Here is an 18,913-nt window from a genome sequence, read left to right as displayed (position 1 = left end):
GAGGTACGCGGCTTGTCGCGCAGGATGCACGACAAATACCCTTCGACTCCGCAACACAGACCCGGCCGCTCTCCTTCTCTACTCCGCATTCCCCAGACTCGTTTTCCTGTCTTCCCCTCCGAGCCTCCAGCCTCATACCCAGAAGTCCATCGTCGACACATCCGCAGCCATGGCCTCTCCTCGTATGCGAGCCCGCCGACCCACCCTTCACATGTGCCCGCTAACAGTGCGCAGAGAAGATCCGCACGAAGCTCACCGACCTGCTGAAGATCCAGCACCCCGTGCTGCTCGCTGGCATGAACGTAGCCGCAGGCCCTAAGCTCGCTGCCGCCGTAACCAACGCCGGAGGCCTGGGCGTGCTCGGCGGCATTGGCTATACGCCGGACATGCTCCGCGAGCAGATCGCCGAGCTCAAGAGCTACCTCAACGACAAGAGCGCGCCCTTTGGCGTTGACCTGCTTCTCCCCCAGGTCGGCGGCAGCGCGCGCAAGACCAAGTACGTGTGGACGTACAGCGAGACGTGGGAACGTGGCTAACCAACGGGCAGCTACGACTACACCAAGGGCAAGCTGAACGAGCTCATCGACATAATCATCGACAGCGGCGCGAAGCTCTTCGTCTGTGCTGTCGGCGTCCCCCCCAAGGCCGTCGTCGAGAAGCTCCACAAGCACGGCATCCTCTACATGAACATGATTGGTATGTGACCCACGGGCACGAAGTGCCCATGTCCTGGACATTCACGGTCCCCGCCCTCACCTTGAAGACATATACTGACTTCGTCTAGGCCACCCCAAGCACGTACAGAAGTGCCTCGACCTCGGCGTCGACATCATCTGCGCGCAGGGCGGCGAGGGTGGCGGCCACACGGGCGACGTCCCGACCTCCGTCTTCATCCCCGCCGTCGTTGACATGGTCAAGGGTCACAAGTCGCCCATGTCGGGCGCCGAAGTCATGGTCGTCGCTGCCGGCGGTCTGTTCAACGGCAAGTCGCTAGCTGCTATGCTCACATTCGGCGCGAGTGGCGTGTGGGTTGGCACGCGGTTCATCCTCTCCGAAGAGGCTGGCGCACCCAAGGCCCACCAGGAGGCTGTCCGCACATCCGGCTTCGACGACAATATCCGTACCATCATCTTCACCGGCCGACCGCTGCGCGTGCGCACCAACTCGTACATCCAGAATTGGGAAGAGAACAGGCAGGCTGAGATCAAGGAGCTGACCAGCAAGGGTGTCATCCCCGTAGAGCACGACCTGGAGAAGCTCGGCGACGATTTGGACGATGATACCATGGACAACGCGCGGCCGTTCCTGATGGGCAAGGTTGCTGCCGTTGTCAACGAGAAGAAGAGCGCGCGTGAGATCGTTGACGAGTTTGTAAACGACGCCGTCAAATGGCTGGCACAGGCAAACTCATTGGTGGTTTCGAAGGCGAAATTGTAGATGTCAACATTCGATTTTTGCCTATATGTATTGCTGTAAACCATGTCAAGCGACTTGTTGATGCACTGCTTGGTTCTTCTATTGCTGTTCATGTTTTTGTAACCCATTCATACAACGATGACTGACACTGGAAACCGATACACATTTAAAAGACTGTAGTACTCGTGTCACGGGAGAGCTTAGCTGCGTCCATTAAAATCAAATTGTCGCAACTCACCCCTCGATTCGTCTCCCGGCCTTTGACTTGAAAGTACACCGCTAGCGTTCACATCGATGTCACAAAGCCTGACATGCCAAATCCATTCTCAACCTCAACTGCCCACCCGCTGCTCAATCCGACACGGAAACCCATCACTCGGATGCGCCGACCCCTTCCCAACCTGATACGCCCTCTCCCCATCCACATCCTTCACCCCGCCCTCTCTCCTATTCTCAGCATCCCACTCCCCATATGCATCCCTAACATCAAACTCCCGCGCCACCAGCACAAGCGTCACTTTCGCATCCAGCATCACTAGCGTCTGCCCAGGGCAATTCCGCGTCCCGTACTCAAACGGCCGCCACGCGCCCTTCGTCCGCGGATAGAGTTCGTGCTCGGGACCAACGAGCCAGCGCTCAGGGACGAAGGCGTCGGGCTGCGGCCAGTAGCGGGGGTTCCGGTGGATGCAGTTGTGCAGGACATTGAGGCCTGTGCCTTCGGTGGGGTAGCGCTTGCCGTGCGAGTCGGTGATGTAAGTCCCTGGCTCGCCGCCGCGGAAGCCACCTGCGGGTGGGAAGAGGCGGAGCGTCTCTTTAATAACGGCGGTAGTGAAGGGGAGCTGGTTGATTAGACGGGGGTTCGCGCGGAGGGCGGATGGGGCGGTGGAGACGTCGGGGCCGAAGACTTTGGTGTGTTCGTCGCGGAGGCGGGCGAGGGCTGAGGGATTCTTGGAAAGGAGGTAAAGGCTGTAGACTATAGTGGAAGCAGTAGAGTCGTGGCCAACAAAGAGGAAGAGGCGGATCTGAGCACAGGCCCATTTGATGAAGTCAGTGTCGAGGGTTGCGCTGGCGGGTCGGTCGCGCATATGGTCTGCAATGACGAGGTCGATGATGGACTTGTCGGCGAGTGACTTGCTGTTGGTTGCGGACGATAGGTAGTCGGTATAGCGTTTGTGGAGTTCAGATGTGATGTAGGAATCCATGATGTGGGAGTTCCGATGTTCTTTGTAGAGCTGGAAGGGGCTATAGCGTTTAATCGGGTTCATATGTTCGTCTCGAACATGAATGTTGATTTGGTCCCGCATGGCTGAAGCGAGGGGGTCGCTCCTAGAAGTCAAAGAGTGAAATCGAACATTCATGTCTTGTGTAAGTGCGAATTCGACATACTTCCTAGTCCAAACTCACAATGTTATTGTTCCAATGACATCCATCATATAGTCACAAGTCAGCTCGTCCAAGCTAAAAATTTCTCCTGTAAGTTCATTGAATCAGCATCGGCTTGATCAAGGCATACGACGTCGTACCCTTGTTAGCTTCGTTCCTGAGCCTTTCAACATAGACCTCGCACTCCCCAACAACCTGACCCATTCTCTCCAGGATCACCCTCTCCGCAAATCCCGGCGCGAACAATGCATGACTCTTTTTCCACTCTGCACCGTTCATCGTGAACATGCCATCACCGCCCACGATAGTCGAGAAGAATGGCTTCAGCATTTCCGGCTTGCCGAAATCATGCTCGACGCACACTTCATTCGCAATCAGCGGGTCGGTGACGAGGATCATAGGCATGGCAAAGGGCCAGAGGTCGATGTAATGGAGTCCGTCAGACGCCTCGAAATCACGCGCCGTGCATCGAAAAATCCAGCTCTGTTGTACATCTTTTGGAAGATGCTTGATAATGGCGGGGAGGACTAACAAATGGCCGAGGACTGGGTTCCAGGGGGGCATTGGCTGGTATGTGAGCACCAAACAAACATGGTATACGACAGAGCCTTAGCGTACCATACCCAGTTTCTTTAAACGCCAGAACACTAATCGTGCATTGTACAATCTCCAAAGGAAGTACGACAAGAGTCCAACGCAGATGCTGCCAGCGAGCTGACCCAATAGCTTGACCAACACCATGATGTGCAGCGATCTGCACAGCAATCAAGATGAGGACGAGTACAGCCAGAGGTTCGAGAGATAGATATATCGTTGTTCGTCAACACTAGGGTTTGGAGCTAGCACACTGAGGCGTCGGTTAGGCCAGAGTGCTCATTGGCCGGACTGTTAGTCAACGAGACACTTGCCCGAACTGGCGATCTTTTCGTACGACGCTATTCTGATGGTAGCATACACCCTGCTACCATATTCGGGTGCATAGCGCGACTGGGGCATCAAACCTTCGAGTGGTCTTTTACAGGTGAAAAACCAGTCGCGCTACGCACCCGAACATGGTGCATGTTGTCGCGTTAGTCGATGACCGACCCCTGGGGTAGCTTAAACTACTGTAAGGTCCACGGACTTGACTCTTTCGAATCTATGGTATGCATGTATATGCAAGAGGTCCCATATCATTCTCTAGTTATCCGTTGCGTTACAATCAAATGCCTTATAATTTTCAAAATGCCGACTCCTGTCCAAAGCACTTCAGGAGCGCCGGATGTCCAATGGATACACGTCGCCTGGCATTCATGATATTCAGACATGTCACAAAATAGATGCTCTGGGTTCTGAAAAGCTGTTTGAGCACTCAGCCGAAAGAACCAAAGACTACGGCTTTACCAGAAGTATTATCGTCCAGAACGAGCGACTTTTCAAGCACCAGAAGCAGGTGTGACGTGCGGAGCAGAAGCTCTGGGAGCGTAGTTAGCAAGACATGTATGCCCGTGGCTAGCGCGCCTACCATCATACTCGATCTCGTAACTGACTGGCAAGTCTTCTTCGTCTGCGCGTACGAGAATCGGGATCTCCCGTTTAAGTTTCCTCTCCCTCACATTGAAGCGGATGCCTGTGTTCTTGTTCGGACTGACCCATAGTACTCGGGAATCGCCTACATCATCTGCTTGTAACGCTTCGGTAGTGGGTGCCTTCCCCTTACCTGGTCCTGCCAATTCCACCTTCTCTTCTTTTATTTCTTTACTCTGGCTCTTTGTTGCCATGTCCCGCAGCCATTCTCTCCATACCCTGATCACACCCTCTTCTATCTCTACAGGGTACGTGAACAGTTCGTGCCTCGGTCCGGTCTTGACGAGATGGCTCTGGGCGACCAGCTGCGTGAACAGCTCATGTCCGTCCAAACTCAAAATTTGCTTTACGGTATCCCCTTCATATCCATCCTGCATAATGCCTGGGTGGGTGCGACTGCCCGGGATGTCACCTGGTCGCCTCACCCGCCTACCACCGTCGTCAAGCTCCCGCCGATGTGGCCGGAATCGTGAATACATATTACGCATATCTCCCAGTCGCGATGGCGAATGCTTTTCGCTCTCAGAAAGTTCATCGTAACGCGCAAGACCATCTATGCCATGGGAGGAGCAGAAGTAAGGCGGTTCGGTAAGCTTCGCGGACGGATGGAAGCATTCAAGGAGTACGGAGTGGGATTCGAGTTCAGAAGCTATTACGAGACGGTTGTGGAGGATGCGTATAACAACAGTGTATATTCGGCGCGATAGGGGGGCTAGAGGGAGGAGCTCGGGCGTGGTCATCGGCGTGAGCAGGTGTATGAGGAGCTTGCATGGTTATTAGATGGTGGTGTCCATTAGAGTTAGGAGTAGTACCTCATTAGGCAATCTGTAAAGGTAGCAATCGGCCATTGTGGTAACCGTCATTGATACTACTTCAGTGTGTGAGTTCAAGAGAGAATACGTGCGAGCGGTTCGACAAGCCGACGGCGATCAAGATAGGCCATTCACGTCTTTCGAAAGATGCCGTCATCGGAGTTATCGATGGGATTGCCGGGGCTAGTACCAGATACGGCTAGACCATAACATACATCGCGCTTTCCCGTTCGAGCTTCAACCTTCACTCCTCTCTCGAAGAATTGGCGCACTCGCTTCGCTTCACCTTGTGCACGCGTAACGAATCGATCTACGCGCCTGTACCGCTCGTGCTGTGTCATACACCATGAAGAGTTTCGTCAACAACAAAGCAGACAACACTGCGAGGCCGCAGTCAGCCAACAGCAACAGGCGTTTAGCTGCAGCACAAGCGAAAGTGCAGGTTCCAAAAGCAAACCTGCACAACGAGCCTATTCAGATGTATGCTGGTCCCCTTCGTGCTCTAGGCACGGGCCAGCCCAACCCCCCTCCTTCAACTTTGCAGAACAGCCACCGGCAACAGCTTGATGATCACCAGCACAGAAGGTACGACACAGATGCCGGTAGCAGCATTGATACTACAATTCACGAACACTCCACCTTCAACCAAGGCGAGGATCAGCGGATCCAGCAACGGCACTCTGTCCAGAGAAACGGCCATGATGGCGACGAGTATTCTGATGAAGACCAACAAAGCGCCAGTGAAGACGGTTCCGACGAGGACGGCGAATCTGGAGGGGACGATGATCAGGATGACTACCATGATCAAGATCAGCACCAAGGCCAAGACCACGACGAATTCATCGAGGAGGCAAAGAAAGAAATGAAGACTCAAGGCTTGTTTCATGACGAGGGTAACTCATATCCGAGCACTACATCCGGTCCTCCTGACGAACAATGCGACCAGAGGGGCCTGAGACAGCAAGCACTGGTCGACCATGGTGACTATGATCGCCCAGAGAACCCACACTTGCAGCCGCCAGCACAGGGCATCACTACCCGATACACTCTACCAACCTTTCAACAGGCGAGACCCCTAGCACCGGGCCCCTCGAACATGCCGGCGCCTAGCGTATATCAAAAAGGTGCCGCGATTAGAAAGTCAGCGCAGCAGGCGAGTGCGCCTCTCGAGGTGCTTAGAGGAGTTGCTCGCCAAACCAATGCCGCCGCTCCCAATATAATTCCGAGCAATGGTCAGACCGTACCGCAGGCACTTCGTCAACCGAAGGGTGCACATGAGCAGCAGATCTCGGTACCAGCAGGCCCACACCCTCAACACGGAGCGCCGCTGCCATCAGTCAAACCATTCCCCCCGCCTACCACGCAAGCCAGTGTGGCGAATCCCACTCCAATCTTAGCTTTGCGCTCTGCTCCAACTCAGACGCAGTTGCTGCTGAAGGAAGATCCTGCCGCCCCTTACCGGTCCATCGAGGAAGACGCGCCCAATGACACTGAGGGACCGATCGGTGATTATGACACCCCAGGACTTTTCAACATGGACTATGATGAACTGCGAGTCGAAGATTTCGACTGTGAGCCACGTCGTACGGCTCGTGTCCTCTCTACTGATATGCTGAATCGCGACCTGAACGAGCGCCTCCCGTATGTCCAGGAGAATCTCGCTCCCGCCGATCAGCACCAATTCTTCCGTTCCTTGCCCACGCGCGAGTGGGAAGACGCTGGCGACTGGTTTCTCGCACGGTTTGGTGATATCATCAAACGCGCGAAAGAAGCTAGGCAGAACAAGAGGAAGCTGGCGCGGGCGTTTGAGGATGAAGTGGAGAAGCGATATCGCAAGGTTGCGAAGAGGCAACAGAACGTCGAGGCTGCGCTTGGTCAAATGAAGGAGAAGGGCCAGGGCCTCATTCCCAAGAGTCCCAGGGCTTCTCGAGCCCCACCATCCAAGACTCCGCGATCTTCAAAGCGATGAGCATGAAAAGGAGAATGTGGGAGCAAGTGTTCATATGACGCATACGGAAAAGATGCGTCGTTTATTATATTCAGGGGAACTTGTCATCGAATTTCGAAGAACCCGCGTGCGAGAGGTAGTGCTTTCAGCATAGACTGTCGACGCCAGCAGATAGATATGGTAGCGAGGCGCGACGATAATGACTCAACCTGCTGTTCGAAAATCGGCTTTGTAGAGGGTCGTGCTAGTTAAGTATGTGTTCTTTTTCTCCATCCCAAGGATCCGAGGTCACACGCTGATCACGCGGCTACAACATTCCAGAGGATGTACAGGTATTGAAGAAGTTCAAATTCTTTTTGTCTCTTCTTTGTGCACCGTCCATATTCGTGATTTCTGCTATTGCACGCATGCGGTTTGTAGCTTGCAATAGGCTTTCGAACCTAGAAGTGGTGGTATTTTGCAAGTAATTCCATTATAACCGACTTTTACAAAGCTTCAGAGAGAAGGGGATGGTGACTTGGGGCAGATCGACAGGCAGAATAATAAACATTTAAAGATACCCATATTCCTTGGTAGACATAGCTCAAGACCATAGACACATAGAAAAGCCAGGCAGGTAAAGCTATCGTAAGTAGACGGATAGCTCGCGACTAGTCTCTATTCGGAGTTGTATTCACAGCAATGTTGCAGATGACTTGTACTTTGGCAGAGACACCGTCCCACATGATGCTCTGAGAATTGTGAGTACGACAGAGGACGCGAAGACGCGACTGCACCGTGCATGCTTGGCGCGATCTGCTCCACGTCGAAAAGTACCCAAGCTAAGCTCCGAGGCTCCGCACGTCTCCCGCGACGCTTTTACCTGTCCTCGACATCTCTGACCCTCAATCGCGAGGCGGACATAGATTGCACCATGGCAGCTCCAACACAGGTGGAGCTGGAAGACCCGCTCTTCAATTTGCGCCTCAGCATCACATCCAACAATGCGCCCATCCTCGCGACGACGCCGAACCCCACGGGTGCCTCCGACACGGTCACAGAGCTGTCGCAGGCCTCGCACATCTCCTTCAACGAGCCCACGCTGCACGGCGCGCACCATAAAACCTTCGATTTCAACACGCCTACGCGCTACGCACCCGATGGGAAGCCCGTCGATCTGCGCAGCATATACTTCGCCTGGCTGAACAAAGATGCCTCGGTCACAGAATACGTCGCCGCCACCGAGAGGCTGAACGAGGAATTACCGGGCGGCGCCGGCGGCAGTGTGATCCATCTGGGGTTCGCGAACAAAGTTGAGCTGATCAGTTGGCTGAGCGGAGACGAGGTTGCAAGCGACAATCTCAAGCCTTTGGAAAGCGTCGCAGCAACCGCCGCGGCCGGCGATGCTGCAGCGATTGCAGGCGGGAAGGGCGTGCCGCTCCAGCAAGGCGCGAACGCCGCAGCGGGGCAGACGATGATGGATGCGCGGTTACTCCAAATCTACGACGGCGAGCGTCGAATGGGCGACCACAACACGGCGCTCCGGGGCTCCAAGCCCATTGTACGTCCGCCCAAACCCTCGCTCCGCCCCCTCGCTAACAGCTCCCCTAGGACTTCTCTTCCTACCGTAAACTCGCGACCTCCTTCCTCCGCTCGCACCCGTCCGCCGCGCAGAAGAAAGAATCCATCCCGCAGTCCCTCCCCACCAACATGAAGAAGCCCGCGCGCCGCATCGAGCAGCCCATCATCCTGCTCTCCCCGTCGGCCTCCTCCCTCCTGCGCATGTCAAACGTCAAGTCCTTCCTCGAAGAAGGCGTCTTCATCCCGCCTTCCGCCCTCGACACCTCCTCCAACGCGGCCTCCAACCTCCTCCAGATGACGCGCGTGCTCCCCTCCATCGACCCGCGGACCGCCTTCCGCTTCATCCTCGTCGACGGCACCGCCATGTTCAAGCCGAACTACTGGTCGCGCGTGGTCGCTGTGTTTACCACGGGCCAGAGCTGGCAGTTCAAGAGCTACAAGTACCCGAATCCGATTGAGCTCTTCAGCCACTACCCCGGGTTCTATGTGGGATATGGCGGTGAGGACGAGCCGGAGAATGTGAAGGCGTGGGGCAGGGGGATTACGAGTGTGCAGGTGGATAAGTGGACGGGGAGTGAAAAGGGGAGGTGGAGGGATCGGGAGCTGGTGGAGAGGATTTGGGGGCGGATTGAGGAGGGGATGAGGAGGGGTGGGTGGACCAAGGATGGGCCGGGGCTGCAAGGGCAGGGAAGGTAGAATATCCTCTCCGCGTGAACAGGGTTGCTTCGTGTATCAGTAGGGTTCTTTTGAACGGGAGCGTGGCGTTGCGGGTTTGCATGAGATGGAGTCTGGCTCATCTGGGCGACATGGGATCACATTTGATTTATATACCATACCACACCATATTGCAGCAGAGTATGACATTGGGGATACCAATAGCAAAGGTGGACAAGAAAAATTTCATTGAACGTATTGAAAGAAGACCGAGTCACAAATATGGTCATTATCCAACCAACGCAGACAAGGATCGCTGCAAGGACGCGAACACCTTCCCATGTGTGCACTTTTCCACCCGTCACACACTAATCGTAACGCATCGACAAGAAGAAAGTTACCGTCTACCACTCCAGCGGCTCGCCGACAACCTCACCGCGGTTTGTCTTAGGCACGGCAGCGGCCTCGATCTTGACGGGGCCCTTGCGGTGTCGCGCAAGGTACCCACTGCCGTCGAGCCACGGCCATTCCCTCGTGCGTCTCGCCTCGTGCTTCTGGATGTGCTCCTCGCTGCTCATCGTCAGACCAATGTCATCGAGCCCGTTGATCAAGCAGTGCTTCCTGAATTCCTCGACGTCAAACTTTGCCAGCTCGTTGCCGTCCGCATCGCGGATGGTCTGGTTCGGCAGGTCGACCTCGATCTCCTTGCCGGACTTGGCGACTTCGGCGATCTTCTCCAGCGTCGCCTGGTCGTCGATGCGGATGGGCAACATGCCGTTCTTGAACGTGTTGTTGAAGAAGATGTCACCGTAGCTCGGCGCGACGATGCACTTGATGCCGAAGTCGAGGAGGGCCCAGGGTGCGTGCTCGCGGGAGGAGCCGCAGCCAAAGTTGGGCCCCGTGCAGACGAGGATCTTGGACTGGCGGAAGGGTTCCTGGTTGAGGACGAAGTCCTTCTTTTCGGCGTCGCTGCCCGCTTCGTAGCGCCAAGCGTGGAAGAGCGCGGAGCCGAGGCCGGAGCGCTTGATTGTTTTGAGGAATTGCTTGGGGATGATGGCGTCGGTGTCGATGTTGGCGATGTCCATGGGGGCGGCGTAGCCGCGGAGGGTCTCGAACTTGGGCATGCCAGCGGAGGCACCCTTGGTGGAGGTGGAGGAGGGGTAGGAGACGGAGTCGGCGGGAAGATCCATGCTGTTTTCGAGGTCGTCATCTGAGTTGGGTTCTTCCATGTGTACATCGGCCTGGACTTCGATCTTCGGGGAGCCCTTTGCGGCTGACGTGGACGGAGGTGCAAGTTTACGGACGTCGGCGAGGTTGCCGACGATAGCAGCGGCGGCAGCCATGACAGGGGACATAAGATGCGTGCGGCCACCTGCACCCTGTCGTCCTTCGAAGTTTCGGTTTGATGTCGAGGCACAGCGCTCGCCGGGGGAGAGGATGTCGGGGTTCATGCCTAAGCACATGGAGCAGCCTGCTTCTCTCCAGTCGAAGCCTGCGTTTGTGAAGATCTTGTCGAGACCCTCCGATTCAGCCTGATTCTTGACGAGGCCAGATCCAGGAACAATCATGGCGTGCTTGATGTTTGAGGCAACCTTCTTGCCCTCGACTATGCGTGCCGCGGCACGTAAATCTTCAATACGCGCGTTTGTGCATGAGCCAATGAAGACCTTGTCCAAGACAATGTCCTGCATGGGAGTGCCAGCCGTCAAGCCCATGTATTCAAGGGCACGCTTGCACGCATTTTTCTTGACCTCGTCCTGGAAGTCGTCTGGGCTGGGGACCTTGCCAGTGATTGGGATAACATCCTGGGGAGAAGTTCCCCATGAAACGGTGGGCGCAATATCTTTGCAGTCAATGAAGACCTCGTGGTCCCACTTCGCATCCGGGTCCGACTTCAACGTAAGCCAGTAGTTGACGGCCTTCTTCCACTCCGGGCTATCCTCTTTGGGTGCCAGCGGACGTCCCTTCAGGTAGTCGATGGTCGTTTGATCCGGTGCGATCATGCCCGCACGTGCACCAGCCTCAATCGACATGTTACATATCGACATACGCGCCTCCATGCTGAGGCTCCGGATAGCAGATCCGCAGAACTCAATGGTGCAGCCAGTACCTCCGGCGGTTCCAATAACTCCTATTATGTGCAAGATGATGTCTTTGCTGCTAACACCAGGCGCTAGCTCTCCGTCGACCTGCACCTTCATGTTCTTACTCCGCCGGGTGATGAGTGTTTGCGTGGCAAGGACGTGCTCGACCTCACTTGTGCCGATACCCTGCGCAATGGAACCAAAGGCGCCATGGGTGGATGTGTGGCTGTCGCCGCAGACGACAGTGGTGCCGGGCAGCGTGAAGCCCTGCTCAGGGCCGATGATGTGTACAATTCCCTGTCGCTTGTCGTCCAGGCCAAAATATGTGAGATCGAAGGCCTTGACGTTCTCCTCGAGGGTCATGCATTGTGTCCGTGAGTCGACCTCGTCGATGAACTTTTCGGTCGTGGTGAGGTTTTTTCGCGAGACTGTGGGAATGTTCTGCACATGTGAGTACATGAAAGAAGAGTTGCTGAAAGGCGACATACGTGGTCTACGGTAGCGAGCGTGCAGTCTGGTCTCCGCACTTTCCGGCCGGCATTTCGGAGGCCCTCGAATGCTTGCTGGTGGATGGTTAGCATAAGGTCGCGGTGGGCGCCACTTCGCTAATTCGTACCGGCGACGTCACTTCGTGAACCAGATGCCTGTCTTTGAAAAGTCAGAATTTTGCAAGAGTGTGCACGGCGACGAGCGTACCAATGTAGAGCAGGATTGTGCCGTCGTCCTTCTCGTCGACAATGTGGTCCTCGAAGACCTTGTCGTACAAGGTCCGTGGTGGTTTCACAGCAGACGGCATGTTGGCAGCCGCGCTTTGCGCTACAATTACAGCAAGGCTGGATAAAGGTGATAAAGTATGTCTCAGGCAGGCCGAACGCGACGGAGGGAACAGCAGAAGCGGCAGTGACGGAAGTGTTCTTGTGCAGGCGAGGAGCTGTGGCACTCAAATAGCAAACTACACAGAAAGCTCGATGCCGATTATCGGAGCGCACATCACGGTTCTTCCTATTTGACGACGCCGGGCGCTCTCGGCTAGCAGCGCGAGCTACCGCATAACTGTGGCGGGGTTGCAGGCGCTCATGTAAGACCTGGCCGCCATTGCGATCGCGGACTACGATTCCATTCGCGACGCCTGTCCGCGCTGCACCGCTTGGCTGAACGATGCTCGGCACATGCGCAAAGCCGGATGGTGATGACGTTCTGTGCACCTCTCTTTGGCTGCGACGTGCCCCGCCAGGCCCCGCGTTTAATCGCCATTAGCCACGCGCCTGTAAGCGCACAACTCGTGCTCTCCGATTGGCGCACTTGCTCACACGCAAACCGCTGCTCGGATGCTGGAGCGAGCGGTCGGTCCCGCCTGCGGTCCGAAGAAGCAGTCTTTGTCAACATTCGCCCTATCCTACCCTGGCCGGTCGCTCCCCGACCTGCACCGCCAGTTTCCTAGTACCAGTTGTCTGCTGTGAATACAAGTAGCGCCATGCGGTGCCGTACAAGTAGTCCTGCTACCCCAACTGCTGTCTGAAACGCCAATAGGCCCAATGCAAGGCGGTCCTCCCGCATCGGCCCAAACCACACCAACCACAGGTTGATGAGCGTAAAGTTGGACGACGACACTACCTGCCCGTTTTCGTCTGTTTCAACGTCGAGCAGCCGAAGTCGGTGCAGTACCTTCAGTCCTTCCGCGACCGGACGGGCAAGAGGCTTCTTGAACTCGACGCGTGAGCATTCGAGCAGCCCGGTCCGTGCATTGAAATGCGGGAGCCGATGTCGGGGGCATGGTACAATATGGAACAGCTGTGGAGCCGAGTAAATAAAGTTGAATCCTTGGGGCAACAGCAGCAGGATCAGTGTCTTGCTGAAGTGACCCAGGATCCCGTCAACCGCAAACACCATCCCTGCGAAATAACAGTACGTGTCTCCGACGAACACCTTGGCTGGGAACCAGTTGTGCTTGAGAAGCGCGAGTGACACTCCGATGAAGGGCAACAGCAGATAGAGAGAGAACAAGTGCGAGTCCGTGGCAGGGTGCGGATATGCAGTGAACGGTGACAGGTACAGCACGTCGTTGGCCACGATCAGCACCGCAATCACCAGCGACTGGGCAACCTCGATACCGTTGATGCCCGCGAGGATGTTGATGCTGTTCGAGGAGAAGATGGAAAGCAAGGCCATGTACGCGTAGTACAGCCAGCCTGCACTTGTTAGCATCGTCCCACCAACGTCGAATGTCACGCACCAAGATCAAACAGCTCTCCGAGATACGGTCGCAGTGGTATCGGGACCACCATCTGAGTGACACCAAAGTCCACAAAGTAGACAATGAGCATCGGGATAGCGGCAACCGCCGGGATGAACACCTTGTGCCGCCATCTGATGTCGAACAGATCATCGCCAATACCCAACAGCACAATGGTCTGCAACGAAAGGATAGCGGATAGATACGACGCGAGCTAGACTAACGTCAACCGTTGCGCGCTTGACACGGGGCGGAGCGTGGTACCTTGTTGTGAGGGAACCGGTGGAGCAGCCTTCCTGTCTCGACCTCTTCTAGCTCTTTAATGACATCGCGATTACCACCACCTGACGTTGCAACGACAATGTCTTTGTAGAATGGCCAGGGGATGAAGGTTATGATGGTGAAGAGGTACACCATGGCACACACGGCGCCCATGGTTTCCGGGCTAGGTCATGTGAGCTTCGTTTGTCCATTCAGGAACCAGCGTGCGGTGGTCGTACATTTCGGTTTGTTTGAGTTTGCACAGATCCTTGCCCTTGAAGCCCCGCCGTATAAAGGCATTCCCGAGCCATCGTATGAGTGCATAGCAGGACGAAAAAGCAAGGCAGCTGAAAGCAATCGAGGCGATCAGCGGCTCACCTTCACCCGTGAACGTGTTCAACAGCACGCCCACGGCCGCCAAGGAGAGCGACAGCAGCGAATAAGCCTCCGTTGAGCTGAGGGCAGTCGACATAGCGACGGGTGCCCGGCAACCCCAGGACCAAGTATACACAAGAAAGGAAAGCGACAAAGAGCGTTTGCCTGCACAAGTTTGCCAGTCTGCAGCGCGCGGCGACGCGTTGTTGTTGAAGCCACCTGTGCTGAGGCTCTACGTTTCGTAAGCTCCTAGACCCGAAACGAGCTGCCGCCGCGCCCGCTTCGAGCAAGCAAGCAAGATGGACCAACACGCGACCACCGAGCACGATCCCATCCAGCTCTCGCTAGACGCCGTAACGCGCAGGCTACACCGCCCGGCTTTTCTGTCCAACCTAACGCCGTCGCGCCTGCCGTCGCGCGCAGCTTCAGATTCCAGCTTGTCTCCAGGCGAGGCTCCAGGCGCCCCACACATCGCCGAGGCACGGTCCCTCCCTCGCGATCGTGGCCACTCCCATCTGAACATCGTCACGCTCGAGGATGCCGTAGAAGAGGCCGACTTGGTGCTGCCGTTGCTACAGGAGCCCTCTGCCGACGGAAGCACGTCCGCCATTGATGCAAACGTGCACGACTACCTCGAGGCTGCATTTTGGGGTGCCAGAAACACCTACTCCAGAATGGCATCCGCCGGCTTCCAGACGTTTGCCCATGGTCACCAGGACCTGGTCCTTGCCGTCGATTTCAACTATTTTGGCACGCGCATGGTGACTGCCAGTTCCGACCACCGTCTCAAAGTCTGGGACAAGAAAGAAGAGTCCTGGTCGCTTGTTGAGAGCTGGAAGGCGCACGATGCTGAGATTGTCGATGTGAGTGGTACCGTATCTACCCCTGGCTGCAATCCCGGCTGCTGCACAGCCATTTTGCCACACCTTATCGTGAGATTTGCCATGGCTTAGGCTACTGTGTTACCCTGTGTTCAGTAGTACAGAGCCTGGCTGTCCGCAAAACTTGCTGCATGTCTGTCCATCTGACAACCTTCAGGTCAAATGGAACGGCCCTTTCATGGGCGAGGTCGTCGGCAGCATTGGAGAAGACGGCCGCTGTAAGCTCTGGCAAGAAGACGTAACTGAGGTACCCATGTCGGGAAATCGCTTCAAGCTCATCACGAACCTGGCGTCGCAGACCAACGCGCCTTTCATGTCGCTCGACTTCAAAAATATCATGCAGGAGACCTGGCTCGCACTCATCACCCGAGACGGTCTCCTTCTTGTGTACGAGCCAACTGACCAAAGCAACCTCAATGAATGGGGCATCATAGCTGAGACCTGGGTGTGTGGAAACAATCCCCCTGAGCGGCAAGAAGAGGTCGGGTTCAAAGTTGCCTTTCACAAGGAGAAGCTTCCCTGCTGGACAGCCATCATGGCAGGCTTGGATCGTAAATCTCTTGGTCTAGCTGTCGCAGCGATGAACAAGGTTCTTGTGTTTAGGACTGACAAATCCAAACGGTTCTTCAAGGTTGCCGAACTCGAAGGCGCGAGACAAATCATACGCGACGTTGCTTGGGCCAATGGCTCTATGAGGGGTTACGATGTTCTCGCAACGGCCAGCAAGGACGGGGCTATACGCATCTACGAGTTGTCGACGCCTCGCTCAGATAAAAGCCTTGCTGCCGGCGCATCAGCTTCGACCACTATAGATACCATTTCTTCTCCACAGGTGAACAAGTCACGGGCCCCTTCTGGCATCGGAGCAGGATTGGCTGGGGTATCGAAAGGCCCAGATCCATCTCAGGACCATGAGCAAGGCCCAGGGCGTATCACGCAAACAGTAAAGCTTGTAGACGAGCTTAACAGTCATCAAGGGGCCGTTTGGCGAGTGGCTTTCTCACAAATGGGTAAGTCGGGAACACTCTCACACGCATCAAGATTTCTAACGTGGTATAGGTGATCTACTTGTATCAACTGGGGATGACGCCGCCATCCGTACCTGGAAGAAGGCCGTCAATGGACATTGGCTTGAATACTCAGAGATCGGAACGTCAGGCGACAACTGAACTCTCGTGTCCTTTGCGCGCCACTCTTTTCACGTGCGCCGACACCGTATGGCTTTTGCATATTCCCGGGCTGAGGTATCTTGGCATGGCGTTCATGGCTGGATTTGGACCTGATCTTGACTTCCACCCTGAGTAGAAGTCACATCCTGCTAGATACCCTTTTACCATTGTCGGGAATCCGACCGCTCTCGTACCTCGTTGCGGAGCACATTCAATAGAGAACTTTCTCCAAGCCAGGGTCACCATTGGATCGCGGAATGAACGAGTCTCTGCGTACAACGGCCGCGAAGGTATTCGAAATTGCGGCTACCGTTGCTAATACTTTCAGGAGATATTTGTCAAAATAATACTGACGCTCTCGATGGCTAAATCGACTTCAGAATGTAGGTAGCAAGGTCGAAGGCGAGGTCACCAAGGTTCTCTCGACTGTTGCGTCACTCCACATTCCGCAACTTTTCTCGGTCACTATGTCAGCCACACACATTCCTACCACCCACCTCCGTTACCAGCCTCAGATATCGTAGGTATAGTTGAACGGCTTCCCGCTGCTGTGCAGAGCAGTCCTTCGCAGATACCTCTCACCTGTCCATAAAATATGCCGTTCTTCGGTCGTCGGCAGGCTCCAGCGAGGGAAGAGATGATCACTGCGCAATTTCCCAATCCGAAAAGCACTCACTTATCTCCTCATAGTGTCTCCATATCAAGCCATCGTACCCCCGCAACGCTCGAGGAGGCCCTGTCACTAGCCCCCACGCCGCCGCGCACGCCACCCCATCTCTCGCACAGCAAAACCAGCTCCGCCAGTTCCAATGAACTGAGACATCCACTCGAACGCTCGCAGTCCTCGGAATACTTTCTCGAGATCAAAAGAAGTCCGGCCCCGAAAGCGCCTATGAGCAGGAAGTCAGCCTGGGGCCGCACGATTCGAACAGAGGCGCCAGGAGAGGATGCATTCGAGAGCGATGCGTTTGCAGTCGAAATGCCCACGACCCGCGAGCCCATTGTAGAAGTTCCCAAGGAAGCATCTGTCTTCAGGGCTAAAATTCCCCACCCATCGCAGGCCCAGGTCGATGCGTACCAGACCTACAAACAGAAAGCCCACCAGGTCCGCGAGCGCAACAGCACCGAGGGTGTGAAAGTCCCAAGCAAGATTGTTTCTTACGATTACGCCTATTCCAATAGGAAAGGAAAGTCGGCGACGGCGCCGCTGCTCGCAGATCTGACACCACCTGACAGTCCGCGGCAGCTGTCGCCCGCGGGCTCTTTTCCTACCAGTCCGCCAATTGCACAACACGCATGGGCGACATCAGCGGCCGCACAACAACCGCGGAACCAGCACCTTCTCTCAAGCGGTGCGCATGCCCAAAGCGCACGCTCGATAAGCGACACGAACAAAATCGCCTTCACGAAAGCACCCTCGAGTTTGGGCAGCAACACATCTTCGCCGCTTGGCCCGCGCTACCAGCGCGGTGACTCCGTAACAGGTGCTTCACGTTCGCCATCTGCAAGCCCGCCCAGGATCAAAGTGCGCATTGTACCCAAGTACAACACTGCCCAGACTCAGGCTCAGACGCACACCCGGACCGCTAATGAATCCCCGCAGAAGGAGGGCTGGTGGGCGCTCTACAATCGCTCGCCGCCGACCTCATCCGCAGAGAGCTCACGACCCAGCTCGCCCGAGAAGCATACTCAATTTGCTTACACCACAAGTGCTAGTGAACAGGTCAAGGCCACCGACACCGTCTTCGGATACACGACCAACACGATCAAGGGTACGCCGGCGCCCGTGAAGCGTACATTTGCCGATATCCTAAAGGACAGAGAGAAGAAGAAAATCGAGCAGAAGCGCACACTTGCAAGCCGCTGGGCGTGGCTGCGCCCGACAGGCCCCCGAGTTGCAAAACCTACCTCTTCTTCTGTTCCCGCGCCACCGCAGAGGCCGACATCCACGTACGTGGATCCATTTGTACAGCATGCGACCCCGCCGCCCACCATTCCATCCACCTCGCGTCCTGCATCTCCGAAGAAGATCGCTCGTCCCGCCCCTCCCCCGCCCGCCAGGCCAACGCCTAAAGGCAAGTTCGACTCAGGGTTCGCGCAGATCACGAGCTTCTTCAGCGTAATGATCAAAGTGTGCTTGGTCTTATACGCACTGGTAGCAGTGTACTTTGTACTGGACGCGGTCAGAGAGGCCGTACACGCTTTGGGGGCACCCTTTCGGTTCATCAAGATCGTGGGCAAGTATGGCTGGGTTGGAGCATTGTGGGCTGGGAAGTGGATGGTGAAGGGCTGGGAAAGATGGGGATTTAAGATCGCGCTCAAGGGCGGCTGGAGGACCCTGGCTAGGAGGTGGTGGTAGGATGGGTCCCAAGAACGTGTCTCTTGGGTTAGTATGAAAGCAAGGAAGGGTTGATGTGTCGAGTGCTTTAATCACCAAAAGCAATGTTGTCCCAAATCAGGGCACGATTTGAGAAGACGACAATTGCCAAGTTGGTTAAACATACCCATTTTTTTTTTGTAGTGTTGCCCAAATTACCCATTCGTGTCGCGTTGCTGGGCACCACCGCCTGA

General features: G+C 55.7%; 9 protein-coding genes across 9 annotated transcripts; 5 read left to right on the top strand and 4 right to left on the bottom strand.

The window, feature by feature from the left end:
- The first annotated feature begins 25 nt into the window (after positions 1 to 25).
- Positions 26 to 1,625, top strand: CC84DRAFT_1150289 (NPD-domain-containing protein). Its single transcript, XM_018176700.1, has 4 exons — positions 26 to 182; positions 235 to 496; positions 548 to 696; positions 785 to 1,625. The coding sequence occupies exons 1-4, from the start codon at positions 170 to 172 to the stop codon at positions 1,435 to 1,437; spliced, it is 1,077 nt and encodes a 358-aa protein (XP_018034608.1). The 5' UTR covers positions 26 to 169; the 3' UTR covers positions 1,438 to 1,625.
- A 123-nt stretch (positions 1,626 to 1,748) lies between these two features.
- CC84DRAFT_1150286 (cytochrome P450 monooxygenase) lies at positions 1,749 to 3,580 on the bottom strand (the record flags this gene model as incomplete). The annotated part of the gene is given in 4 exon segments (XM_018176699.1): positions 1,749 to 2,805; positions 2,821 to 2,887; positions 2,940 to 3,366; positions 3,418 to 3,580. 4 exon segments carry the CDS (start codon positions 3,538 to 3,540, stop codon positions 1,749 to 1,751), a joined length of 1,674 nt encoding a protein of 557 aa, XP_018034607.1. The 5' UTR covers positions 3,541 to 3,580.
- A 382-nt stretch (positions 3,581 to 3,962) lies between these two features.
- On the bottom strand, positions 3,963 to 5,297 carry CC84DRAFT_1166329 (uncharacterized protein). Its single transcript, XM_018178933.1, has 3 exons — positions 5,178 to 5,297; positions 4,304 to 5,129; positions 3,963 to 4,254 (listed from the first exon to the last, which is right to left on the bottom strand). The coding sequence occupies exons 1-3, from the start codon at positions 5,211 to 5,213 to the stop codon at positions 4,151 to 4,153; spliced, it is 966 nt and encodes a 321-aa protein (XP_018034606.1). The 5' UTR covers positions 5,214 to 5,297; the 3' UTR covers positions 3,963 to 4,150.
- A 132-nt stretch (positions 5,298 to 5,429) lies between these two features.
- CC84DRAFT_1166328 (uncharacterized protein) lies at positions 5,430 to 7,407 on the top strand. The gene has a single exon (XM_018178932.1). It carries the CDS (start codon positions 5,524 to 5,526, stop codon positions 7,144 to 7,146), a length of 1,623 nt encoding a protein of 540 aa, XP_018034605.1. The 5' UTR covers positions 5,430 to 5,523; the 3' UTR covers positions 7,147 to 7,407.
- A 556-nt stretch (positions 7,408 to 7,963) lies between these two features.
- Positions 7,964 to 9,381, top strand: CC84DRAFT_1261216 (CDC73-domain-containing protein; the record flags this gene model as incomplete). Its single annotated transcript, XM_018185047.1, has 2 exons — positions 7,964 to 8,665; positions 8,716 to 9,381. The coding sequence occupies exons 1-2, from the start codon at positions 8,039 to 8,041 to the stop codon at positions 9,379 to 9,381; spliced, it is 1,293 nt and encodes a 430-aa protein (XP_018034604.1). The 5' UTR covers positions 7,964 to 8,038.
- Positions 9,382 to 9,571: 190 nt separating this feature from the next.
- On the bottom strand, positions 9,572 to 12,323 carry CC84DRAFT_1124115 (3-isopropylmalate dehydratase). Its single transcript, XM_018175674.1, has 4 exons — positions 12,120 to 12,323; positions 12,040 to 12,071; positions 11,912 to 11,986; positions 9,572 to 11,864 (listed from the first exon to the last, which is right to left on the bottom strand). The coding sequence occupies exons 1-4, from the start codon at positions 12,217 to 12,219 to the stop codon at positions 9,744 to 9,746; spliced, it is 2,328 nt and encodes a 775-aa protein (XP_018034603.1). The 5' UTR covers positions 12,220 to 12,323; the 3' UTR covers positions 9,572 to 9,743.
- A 117-nt stretch (positions 12,324 to 12,440) lies between these two features.
- On the bottom strand, positions 12,441 to 14,491 carry CC84DRAFT_1166326 (UDP-GlcNAc-1-phosphate transferase). The gene is made up of 4 exons (XM_018178931.1): positions 14,157 to 14,491; positions 13,921 to 14,101; positions 13,657 to 13,870; positions 12,441 to 13,612 (listed from the first exon to the last, which is right to left on the bottom strand). The coding sequence occupies exons 1-4, from the start codon at positions 14,387 to 14,389 to the stop codon at positions 12,861 to 12,863; spliced, it is 1,380 nt and encodes a 459-aa protein (XP_018034602.1). The 5' UTR covers positions 14,390 to 14,491; the 3' UTR covers positions 12,441 to 12,860.
- A 100-nt stretch (positions 14,492 to 14,591) lies between these two features.
- On the top strand, positions 14,592 to 16,576 carry CC84DRAFT_895652 (WD40 repeat-like protein; the record flags this gene model as incomplete). The annotated part of the gene is made up of 3 exons (XM_018187818.1): positions 14,592 to 15,155; positions 15,331 to 16,183; positions 16,233 to 16,576. The coding sequence occupies 3 exons, from the start codon at positions 14,592 to 14,594 to the stop codon at positions 16,340 to 16,342; spliced, it is 1,527 nt and encodes a 508-aa protein (XP_018034601.1). The 3' UTR covers positions 16,343 to 16,576.
- A 361-nt stretch (positions 16,577 to 16,937) lies between these two features.
- CC84DRAFT_1219438 (uncharacterized protein) lies at positions 16,938 to 18,701 on the top strand (the record flags this gene model as incomplete). Its single annotated transcript, XM_018183082.1, has 1 exon — positions 16,938 to 18,701. The coding sequence occupies one exon, from the start codon at positions 16,938 to 16,940 to the stop codon at positions 18,699 to 18,701; it is 1,764 nt and encodes a 587-aa protein (XP_018034600.1).
- Between the last annotated feature and the right edge of the window lie 212 nt (positions 18,702 to 18,913).

Source organism: Paraphaeosphaeria sporulosa (genome assembly GCF_001642045.1).
Source record: "Paraphaeosphaeria sporulosa strain AP3s5-JAC2a unplaced genomic scaffold CC84scaffold_7, whole genome shotgun sequence".
Classification (NCBI taxonomy): Eukaryota; Fungi; Ascomycota; class Dothideomycetes; order Pleosporales; family Didymosphaeriaceae; genus Paraphaeosphaeria; species Paraphaeosphaeria sporulosa.
The sequence above is the reverse complement of the archived record's forward strand: the minus strand, read 5'-3'. Positions and strand labels throughout refer to the sequence as shown.

Excerpts from the sequence above, each read along its gene's own strand:
- CC84DRAFT_1150289 (XM_018176700.1), top strand. Across the intron at positions 497-547 it reads GGCAGCGCGCGCAAGACCAA|CTACGACTACACCAAGGGCA; the intron begins GTACGTGTGGAC and ends ACCAACGGGCAG. Across the intron at positions 697-784 it reads CCTCTACATGAACATGATTG|GCCACCCCAAGCACGTACAG; the intron begins GTATGTGACCCA and ends GACTTCGTCTAG.
- CC84DRAFT_1166329 (XM_018178933.1), bottom strand. The coding sequence starts at position 5,213 with ATGGCCGATTGCTACCTTTACAGATTGCCTAATGAG. Across the intron at positions 5,130-5,177 it reads TTTACAGATTGCCTAATGAG|CTCCTCATACACCTGCTCAC; the intron begins GTACTACTCCTA and ends TAACCATGCAAG. Across the intron at positions 4,255-4,303 it reads TTACGAGATCGAGTATGATG|AGCTTCTGCTCCGCACGTCA; the intron begins GTAGGCGCGCTA and ends CTACGCTCCCAG.
- CC84DRAFT_1166328 (XM_018178932.1), top strand. The coding sequence starts at position 5,524 with ATGAAGAGTTTCGTCAACAACAAAGCAGACAACACTGCGAGGCCGCAG.
- CC84DRAFT_1124115 (XM_018175674.1), bottom strand. The coding sequence starts at position 12,219 with ATGCCGTCTGCTGTGAAACCACCACGGACCTTGTACGACAAGGTCTTC. Across the intron at positions 11,987-12,039 it reads TTCACGAAGTGACGTCGCCG|CAAGCATTCGAGGGCCTCCG; the intron begins GTACGAATTAGC and ends ACCATCCACCAG. Across the intron at positions 11,865-11,911 it reads CGCTCGCTACCGTAGACCAC|AACATTCCCACAGTCTCGCG; the intron begins GTATGTCGCCTT and ends TCACATGTGCAG.
- CC84DRAFT_1166326 (XM_018178931.1), bottom strand. The coding sequence starts at position 14,389 with ATGTCGACTGCCCTCAGCTCAACGGAGGCTTATTCGCTGCTGTCGCTC. Across the intron at positions 14,102-14,156 it reads AAACTCAAACAAACCGAAAT|CCCGGAAACCATGGGCGCCG; the intron begins GTACGACCACCG and ends CACATGACCTAG. Across the intron at positions 13,613-13,656 it reads CGGAGAGCTGTTTGATCTTG|GCTGGCTGTACTACGCGTAC; the intron begins GTGCGTGACATT and ends TAACAAGTGCAG.